Below are 11,029 nucleotides of genomic sequence, written 5' to 3' on the forward strand. Positions count from 1 at the left end.
TTATTTTCTATTTACAAACTTACACTGTATAAACACACACACACACAAAAAAAATTGAATAAAAGAAAAATATATTGTTCATTCAGAATTTTAGGATTTAATCATCGTGATCAAAAAATTGGAATAATGGACTTCAAGCTAAAAATTATGCTCCATTCAGATGATTGACTTTCTTGATGAATCGTTTTCTCGGAAAAAATAGCAAAATCAATGACCAACAAAATTTCCAGTAAAGACAAATAATTTTTGAATTCAGCGAAATTTAAACTCTCTCCACATTTAAAGAATAGCTCACAAAGGAAACAGAAGAGTAAGCTATAGCTTTTTCTCCGTTCAAAATTTATTCTTCCTTTACGCTGTATCAGGAATAAAACGTTCAAAATCCGATAACGTCAAGTTGACGTCATAACGTCATTGCGTTATTTTCTTACGAAAACTACCTATATTTAAAGAGCTCTCTCGGAGAAATGGTTTGAGATAATAACAAAAATTAAAATGACTTAGGAAGTGTTCACCTTAGACATGTTTCAAGAACAATTTAATTAAAATTTGGGACTGGGCGGATTTTTGCTCATACCGTACTTTCTTCTTTAACTTACATTTGAAATTTTGTTCAAGTCTTTGATTATGTAAATATTATAAGTAAATTCATTGTTCTATAAAAATTTTGAGAGGCAGAAAAGAAGATATTTTCATACGCCACCATTCCGCCAAAAATATAGTTCCTGCTAGTTTTTAAACGCAGTTTACCATTTCTCTTTAAAGTTGTACAATTTTGATGAGGAAAGAAAAATATGGTCTTTTAAATCTCTTACACCTAAATATATATATACGAAGGTTGTCCCAAAATTCCGTAGACAAGCGTTGTTTTGTAGGAACCCTATGTCATACATTCATGAAACTTCGTATATAGATTAAACCAACACTATCTAATAAATTGATGGACACATATGGAGTAACTACACGAATTATTCCAATCTAAAAGACACATTTCATTGTCTGGTGTAGGTAGGCGGCGCAATACCCAAGAGTTGCAATTAAAATTTGGTATATTATATTAAAAATCCTACGGAAAAGTATTTACTACCCCGGAAATTTTTAGATGGAAATGAAAATTCTTAATGCTGTTCTAACTACTTTTCCCCAAAATTTGGTGTTTATGCTTTGATAAATATGATTTTTATAACGTTTTATATACATGAGGTTGAAATCCGACTTTCTGAAAAATGGCGGCTGCGCTGGCACAGACGGCGCACTGGACTATGATCAAGTGTTTTGATCCTGAATTCACTCTTACAAAAATGTACCAGTCATAACGGTTAGGTAGACTAAGAAACCTTTTCTCATCCCGAGTATTTAAAATGATTAAAATAGTTTCCCTATGTATATGTGAATAACAATACCTAAAATAAAAGACGGGGCTAAGAAATGGGAAAGAGTTTCATTGTGCAACTCCCTTAGAGAAAACAGACGAAAAGCCCGTAGAAATGTAGCGTTTTCAAATTATTATTATTTCATATCTGTATATGCATATCCTTTGTTTACATATTTTAATGTTTGATCAAATCATAGTAATTAAGTTATTTCACATTTATAACTATAACCGTTTCGTTTAATTTAAGAATTAAATTTTGATTCTGGTAATTGATATATTTTCTCCATAAATTTGAACTGTTGACATTTATATTTTTTTACGTTGCAGATTGCCTCGGGTGTTAGAGAGCAATATCACTTTAAATGTTATTACTAAAAAAGTTTTCAAGTGAACATCATAAAACTTCGTAATTTATCTGCCAAGAACACGCTTTATCCACCCTGAAAATTTTATAAAGATACATAAATTTCTTTAAAAGATATGAGCTCAGTCTACGAAATTTTGGGACAACCCTCGTATATCGATATTAGCAAATATATTTTTCTTCTAGTCAGAAACTAGAGAAGAATCCTACTTTTTATTATTTAAACTATATCACAAAACGGTCAAGTATAATAAATATTACATCAACTAGATTGCTCGTAAGTCCAAGTAGTGTAGAATTGTCGCCATTTTGTTTTAGCGGTTGCCATTTTGAAAATTATAAAATTGTGATGGCCAACGATGATTTAAGAAACAATATTATATGATGGATAATTGTGCAAAATTTCATGATTGTATCCATGATTGAAATATTTTGGTGAATTTTTTATATAAGCTGCTATACCAATATGGCGTAGTAATATATGCAATACACCCTGTATGTCAATAATTTTGTTGTCTTGAGGCAAGAATAAGTTGATGTACCTGTTTTGATAGAAAAAAAGTAGATAAGAAACAATGTTCAGTTGTGTTATATTATTATTAGAACCAGTATTATATAATAATTTTTAATGCAATAAGTATTTGATAGCCCAGTTACCCATCAAATTACTTATTTATTTCCATAATCCTCTCAACATCAGAACAACTTATCTTATCCTCATTCAATGAGTAAGAATTCTGTAAAACAGTTTGTCGTGTGTTGCCACCTTTGAAACGTTTAATAATTTGTTGGAAATTCTCAAAAGTATTAATAGCACACACAAAATAGAAACATGAGAAATTAACTAATAAACCAAAGAGGGATAATCCAAATTTCCAGTAATTACAACTTAGACTAAACAGAAAAAATCATGCAAATGGATCTGAAAATGCTAATCATGTCGAGAATCATTATTTTTAGTTTCCTTCTTTATACAATTCCTGAATTAAAATCCAATATAAGCTGAAACAGGGATCATGATAGTTTTATTTGTATTGTATAATATGATTTTCAGTTTCCTTCTTTATACAACTCCTGAATTAAAATAAGTAATAAGATAAAAACAGGAATCATGATAGTTTTATTTGTATTGTAAACATTACTAGTACACATTACATTCCCGCTAACAATATAACATGAGTTTAGATATATTGACCTTCAACACGAAAAGCACAAAATTACTATTTTAACATTTATTTAATCATTGAATTCATATTTGTGGATGTAGTCGGTCCTATCACACATCTGGCCGTGCCGTCAAATTGAATATAGCGCGTTTTTATTGCTTTTATTTTGATTCTCTCATTTCCCTTTTCATAACTCTTTGTTTCGTTAATCTTTAATGTGAATTTAGCGCTTTTCAAAACTGGTGTGCTTAATAGATGTAAGAGCCGTTTATGACTTTGCAAAGTTGAAAAACACAAACGAACATTGCAAGAAAAAAATGACAAACTAATTTTAAACGCACATTTGTTGTATCTTTAAGTTACGTAATTTAACAGTATAGGTATACAGTTTTTAAAAATTAAATGGAGTCAAAACAACATACATTTTTGGTGTTCTAGAGTATTGAAAATGCATATAATTCCTACTGTGTATTCTAATGCGCGGTGACAGGGATTTGCGTGTGTTATATGGAGATTTAAACGTCATGAATTTCTAATTATAAAGAAAGAACAAAATAAATCCTATTCCATATATAACACCGTGTGATCTATTCATTTGTACCAAATAAGTACTGCAGTTTGGTTTACAACGACCTTTTTACGATAAAACATAATGAAACATATTCTTACATGTATTCATTTCTATGTAATTGTTGTTTAATACATTCTATTCTAAAGTCTGTAGCTTTTTTTATATCGCTGAATGGTTTTTGTCTAAGAGACTCTTTATAAGACTGTAAAGCACCGTGTAAATCTCCCACAACATGCTGACAGATTCCTAGTATCTGCCAGGATAAGTCTCTGGTAATTGAAGAAATATATCTCCCATCATGACAGAGTAACAGTGTCTGTAGGTCTCGTAGAGACTGTAAACACTGAAATCTATTACCTAGTCTATAGTGAGATAACACTGACAACATTTCTAACAATACAAATTGACATATTCTTAAAAGTCCAAATCCATTTTCTTGACTCACATTCTGTTCTAAACATAATTCTTCAATACAGGGGTTATTATTAAATAAATTCACATCATCCACCCAGGCTTTTCCCATTCTTCTAGACAAAGACAAATTACCTACAGCTTCATGGAACGTTTCCCTATCAACAGTGTCGTACATAACGAATTCCTGTGACAGTCTTTCTTTTGCTAGATAAGTTATGCGAACAGTCTTGTTATATCTCCTTGTGCTATGGTAATACAATGCCAGGTAAAGAAAATAAAACAAAGGACCCAATCTTGATGCCATCTTCAACATGCCACAAATAATTGTATCTAGAGAATAGACTGTGTACGTGAAACATAAAGTACTGTTTGTCATTATGAAAGATATACCTGCAAGAATCTGAACAGTACAGTACTGTAATATTAGCAACTGGTATGTTGAAATTGATAAATTTGACATCATGTTAATTGATTTTAAATAAAGATAAGAATCCCATGTATGTTGACCAAAAAAGTAAATGTAAATATTTCAGACATCACACACTTATCTTAATCTACAGTATTTAAGGAATGACTCTAATTCTTGGCCAAATTATTCGATGATAACCTGGTTTGGGTCAGTTTACTATGGAACGCCGTAACTGCCTTATGTGGACAACTTTCATTATATGCTGGTACTTTGTCATTTTTTGATGGTATTTTGTCAATATATGATGGTACTTTGTCATTATATGATGGTATTTTGTCATTATATGATGGTATTTTGTCATTATATGATGGTATTTTGTCATTATATGATGGTACTTTGTAATTATATATTGGTATTTTGCCATTATATGCTGGTACTTTGTCATTTTTTGATGGTATTTTGTCATTGTATGATGGCATTTTGTCATAATATGCTGGTACTTTGTCATTATATGATGGTATTTTGTCATTATATGATGGTATTTTGTCTTTATATGATGGTATTATGTCATTAGATGATGGTATTTTGTCATTATATGCTGGTACTTTGTCATTATATGATTGTATTTTGTCATTATATGATGGTATTTTGTCATTATATGATAGTATTTTGTCATTATACTACTTTTCATTATATGCTTCTACTTTTCATTATATGTTACTACTTTTCATTATATGCTACTACTTTTTCGTCAGTATTTGTAGTCATGCAGACGCTTGTCTCTATAACACAAATTCGCTGTTCCGCGATAGAGTGGAAGCGTCGGTAACGGGATTTTTCGCACCTATGCATGGTTCGAGCTGCGATGTTTTGCACCTATTCCGTTTCGCGCTGAGATGGTTCTCCCCACATTGTTGTAAAAATTGTGCTAGCCTACTTAAGTTCGTTCCACAAAATCTTAGATTTTAAACATGTTATATGATGTAAATTTTGCTTCGCGGATTATAAAGCGTAAACTGAAGCGGATTATAAAGCGTAAACTGTCCCAAACCAGGTAATAATCGAATAATTTGGCCAAGAATTAGAGTCATTCCTTATAATTTAATTTTAAAATAAATAAACAACTGTTAGTGTAAAATTGTGTTGCTTTTTATGAGTTCTAATTGGCCGCTCAATAATACATCCCTAGTAACGGAAGTGATATGAAACAAGAGGAGGTTAATAACTTATATACAGTTCTAGCAGCCATGATGTTTGTGTACACGAGGTTAAATCGAGCTACTGTTTGATGTTAAAGGTACATTTATTAAATCTGGAATTTCTCATGAATTACAAGGACAGGAAATGATGGGATTATTTGGATACAGATGATTCAGCTGGTTGTCAAGGGGATGTGTCCCCATACCGAACCAGGTTATTAAGAAATAATTTGCGTTCCTTTTTGGTAATCAACCAATGAGGGACTAGTATACAAACAAAATTAAATTATTTAAGAATTCTCCCTCAGCAAGAGATAACACAAAGAACGGGCTACTGAGGGCTGGTTCTAGGAATGATCTGAGAGTCGGACTCAGCAGTAGAAATGACTCGTTCATTCCAAAATACTAGTAAAGCTGTTGTAAAAGAGATACACATGCAAAGCAGACTACATTGTTAGGGAAATCCCTATAAACACAATGTATGAGATACTGGTATTTAAAAAGCACCCAAAAGCAATCCAGTAAATTTATATTTCGTTTGAAGCAGTTTTATTATAATCTAATTTACTTTAAAAACATAACTTTACGAAACCATCGTTCTCGCACATTTTTACAATAGGACACATTCGAAAAAAAGAACCAGACAACTTTCCATGAAAATGGGAAGTAGCTATTACTATTGGTAGTGACCAAAACTATAATTTCTCCTATATTTACGATAATTATGAATAGTTTCAAAATAATTTGAAAGAGAATATTTTCAAAAGTCCGTAACAGAGAAATTGTGTATGATTCATGGTACACACTAGTTGTTGCTCGAATTGAGAAAATAATATATATTCTCCATTCCAGTTCGTTACATGTAGGATTCAAATCAACTTTACTTCCAATAGGCATACAATGACATTCATGTTTTAGATTTTTTTCAAACACAGGTACAGTCACACAGTTGTGCCTCTGGCATCTATAAACCCAACTTGTGAAGGCCAAGGAAAAAGTGCTACACAGTAAGCAAGAAGCTAACATTGTACAAAATTAGGGAGAAAAGAGGACACTTGATTTTTACATCAATATGGAAACCAGAGGCTACTTATTTTGTACATCAATAGGGAAACCAGAGGTCATGTTATATTGTACATACTGGTGACTCTCGATGGCTCAAACCCCGATTTCTCGAAGTGAACCTCCGGTCCTGTTTTTTTCCCTCTATATAACTAAGCAAATTTACTGCTGCTCTCTGGTACTTCTATTTCTCGAAGTTTTGTATCTCTATAACAAAGACCTGGGTCCCGTGGAATCATCTTCAAGCAAGTAAATAATGTTTTTATTTCCATTGGGTGGGTCCAAAAGGCATACAAAGGCATAAATTACTGAATTTCTAAATGATAGTCGAACAATCAATGAATATTAATTATGTTGATAGGAATATAATTTTCATACAAATAAACATAAAAAATATATTACAGAATAAATAATACATGTACAAGAGACTAGTATTGTTATTTCTCATGATGCATTTTTTTTAAAACAGTTATGAATATAATATTAAAAATCTTTTGATAACATTTATCTTTTTTTTTTACTCATTAGCAACATAAACTTGTGTCTATTACATGTAGATTAATTTGATACAATTCTTTCAGATAGTATTTATAGTCTCTAAAAATGGTTTTCGTGAGGCCTGATATTGTGAACAATCAAATAAAAATTGTATTTCATCTTCTACCCAAAATGACTTAATGATAGCACATTTGGAAATAATTTCTACCACAAGGTTTCAAGATAAAGTGATCTGACCATAAATTTAGTTTGTAAAACAAATTCAAAATATCAGGATAACATATAAAAGAAAAATAGTTTGCTCTACAGAATCTTGATTTAAAGGGGAATATGATCTGAGCTTATCAATATGCTTCTCTACATATTGTCTAAAAGTGTCTTGCACCAATTGGCTTTATATTTTTCGCACATTCGCACAATGTAATTACAACACAAAGTGTAACACTGCATATACTTACTGATGAGGACCAGGGCAAATTAAACAAAGACATTCTTTTTTACCTATTTATTATGAACATGTTTTTGGTTAATTTTCTTTGTTGAAATTTCTGATTGTTTGTTCTTTAATTTATTTTTAAACATTGTGGTTTTTTTTATTTGTTCTTTTGATTCATGTAGGGTTCATCAGGCTGTGTTTTAAATTCTATTATCACTAACCAAAAGGAAATAGGTTTATGCTGATTTTTATTTTTTAAAAAAATGTCTGAAAGGCTCCTTTAAAACAGAAACTCGTCATATGTCTCAAAACAAGCATTTTTTCTCTTAATTTTTTCTATAATTTTGATAAGCCGTTTTACTTTTTTATGCTTTGCCCCATCGGTTGCACGATTGTTTATAGCAAAAATGCGATTCTCACACTGATTAAGTAATTCTTTGAATTCCGTTGGTGACGACTTTATGAATTCATCTATTGTTAGATTTTCCATTTCTAACTGGTCTTCGTGTGTCAGGACAATTACCAAGTAGTTATATACTTCCTTCCCGACGAGATTCACAAATTGTTGAATCGAGGAAAAAAATTCACTTGTAAACCTTTCAGAAAAGGGAATTACGTTTAAAACTGCGTGCGGCCCGGGTGAAATTTTATCGAATGCCCTCAGAAGTTTACATTTTTTTAAAACTTCAGAAGTGTACCCTATGGTATCTACAACAGTTATATTTTTTCCATGATTGAAAGCTTCTCCCTTCTCACATTTGCGAGTTGCACTTGAACCTGAAATTCCTGTTTTGAAATGTTGACAACCCATTAAACTGTTTCCAAGGCTATTTTTTCCTGATCCCACTGTACCAACTATGATAATTCGATAGGAATTCTCTACAAATAAAAAAAATCCAAGATCGATACATACAGGATCCATTCACTGGTATTTTTTTTCCCCAAAAAGAATTGTTTAGATAAATATAAATCTGATAGCAATGACGTGAAATAAAATATTGCAAGAAAAGTAGAAATGTCCTAACTTTTTCATAAATATGTATAATAAATGGACTTAAATTTCTTCACTGAGGTCGAAATACAAATGAGTCAAAATGAACCTGAATTTTATACAGCTCTTTTCGATCATCATGACCTGCTACTTGCTTGATAAACATGTATTTCTGATTAAAACTAGATATTTAAGAATATTCCAGAATGACAGTATCCGTACAGCCATTCTTTTTTTCGGTGTCTTTCTTGCAGAAAATATAATAAATACAAGAGGCCCAGGGGCCACAGCGCTCACCTGAGCACATCGGGCTTGAATTTACTCCCTCCCTCCAGGCGTTCATCATTTGAACAAACTAGAATCTACACTACCTGGGGATGATTCCATATAAATATCACTAATCATAGCTTTGAAGTACTTGAAAAGAAGATTATAAAAGGTTTTCTTATATATCCCTATGTAAAAATTGGGTCGGCCATTTTGGCCCCACCCTAGCCACGGGGGTCATGATTTGAAAAAACTTGAATCTACACTACCTGAGGATGATTCCACATGAGTTTCGTCTTTCCTGGCCCAGTGGATCTTCAGAAGGATTTTTAAAGATATTTCCTATATATTCCTATGTAAAACTTTGGTCGGCCATTTTGGCCCCACCCCTGCCCCGGGGTCATGATTTGAACAACTTGAATCTACACTACCTGAGGATGATTCCACATGAGTTTCATCTTTCCTGGCCCAGTGGTTCTGGAGAAGAAGATTTTTAAAGATTTTTCCTATATATTCCTATGTAAAACTTGGGTCGGCCATTTTGGCCCCACCCTTGCCCCGGGGGTCATGATTTGAACAAACTTGAATCTACACTACCTGAGGATGATTCCACATGAGTTTCATCTTTCCTGGCCCAGTGGTTCTGGAGAAGAAGATTTTTAAAGATTTTGTCTTATATATTCCTATGTAAAACTTGGGTCGGCCATTTTGGCCCCACCCCTGCCCCGGGGGGTCATGATTTGAACAAACTTGAATCTACACTACCTGAGAATGCTTCCACATGAGTTTCACCTTTCCTGTCTCAGTGCTTCTGGAAAAGAAGATTTTTAAAGATTTTTCCCTATATATTCCTATGTAAAACTTGGGTCAGCCATTTTGGCCCCACCCTTGCTCCAGGGGTCATGATTTGAACAAACTTGAATCTACACTACCCGAGGATGAATCCACATGAGTTTAATCTTTCCTGGCCCAGTAGTTCTGGAGAAGAAGATTTTTAAAGATTTTTCCTTTATATTCCTATGTAAAACTTGGGTCGGCCATTTTGGCCCCACCCTTGCCCCGGGGGTCATGATTTGAACAAACTTGAATCTACACTACCTGAGAATGCTTCCACATGAGTTTTATCTTTCCTGGCCAATCGGTTCTGGAGAAGAAGATTTTTTTAAAAATGCCATTAATTTTTAACAAATTTATGATTATCTCCCCTTGGAAAAGGGCGTGGCCCTTCATTTGAACAAACTTGAATCCCCTTCACCCAAGAATACTTTGTGCCAAGTTTGGTTAAATCGACCCAGTGGTTCTTGAGAAGAAGATGAAAATGTGAAAAGTTTACGACAACAACGACAACAACAACGACAACGACGACAACGACAGACGACGGACAAATTTTGATCAGAAAAGCTCACTTGAGCCTTCGGCTTAGGTGAGCTAATAACATTTTAGACATTACAGTCTCAATCGGATGACGGTAGGTCCCAGGTGAATTTTTTTTTTTTCGATGGCGACCGCCAAATAAATAGATCTGTGGCTCCCATACAAATAGATCTGACGGCCGCCACGACAAATAACTTTCGGCCGCCGGATACTTCATATTTTGAGCCCGCCAGCAACTTATATGGCCGTCGCAAAATAAAACAATAAGAAACAAAGTATAGAAATATGAAGTTTAAAAAGTTTACTGTATTCATTAAGAAAAAAGTCTTTACATTTGCAATTCCTGTGATAAGTCTAACCCACTTTTTTCACTGTACGGCAAAAACCGATTTTTTGAAAAAAATTCTCTCTTTAAAAATGTAATGATGACTTTAAAAATATTAAACGAATCAAGACGTTGTTTGGAATGGGGCTATAAATACCTTTTTAATAAAGACCGTATCATTTAACACCTTTGAATAGTGTCGAATACAAATAAGTCGATTCAGTGAAATGTAAATATTGGGATTGTGTATTTTTAAAAAGTTAGGAATGTAAAGACTAAAATACCCTATTAAATGTTGACGAAACTTGATCAAATTTACCTGTGAACATTTGTTTAGCTTCAAGTGTGGATGCTTCTAACAATTGATCTGTGAATGAAATTGCACTGTGTTGTGTACGAATGATTTTCCTCTTCAGTTGTCTCTCTTTTTGTCTGAAAATTAAAAGACTTTACCTGATTAGCTGATTTTCCCACAATAAAAAATTAACTTAAAAAATTTAGTTATGGTTGAAAATTGTTCAATGGCGTCTGATCAATTCTAAACTATCAGTCACTATCTAGCGATGGGGTATACGATG

At 32.7% G+C, this 11,029-nt stretch overlaps 1 protein-coding gene across 1 annotated transcript; it reads right to left on the reverse strand.

The window, feature by feature from the left end:
- Window positions 1-7,649: 7,649 nt before the first annotated feature.
- On the reverse strand, window positions 7,650-10,893 carry LOC134247216 (GTPase IMAP family member 4-like). Its single transcript, XM_062729569.1, has 2 exons — window positions 10,771-10,893; window positions 7,650-8,373 (listed from the first exon to the last, which is right to left on the reverse strand). The coding sequence occupies exons 1-2, from the start codon at window positions 10,778-10,780 to the stop codon at window positions 7,775-7,777; spliced, it is 609 nt and encodes a 202-aa protein (XP_062585553.1). The 5' UTR covers window positions 10,781-10,893; the 3' UTR covers window positions 7,650-7,774.
- Between the last annotated feature and the right edge of the window lie 136 nt (window positions 10,894-11,029).

This window comes from Saccostrea cucullata, unplaced genomic scaffold, assembly GCF_032062105.1.
Source record: "Saccostrea cucullata isolate Sc308-1 unplaced genomic scaffold, CSIRO_AGI_Scuc_v1 ctg14055, whole genome shotgun sequence".
In the NCBI taxonomy this organism is placed as follows: domain Eukaryota; kingdom Metazoa; phylum Mollusca; class Bivalvia; order Ostreida; family Ostreidae; genus Saccostrea; species Saccostrea cuccullata.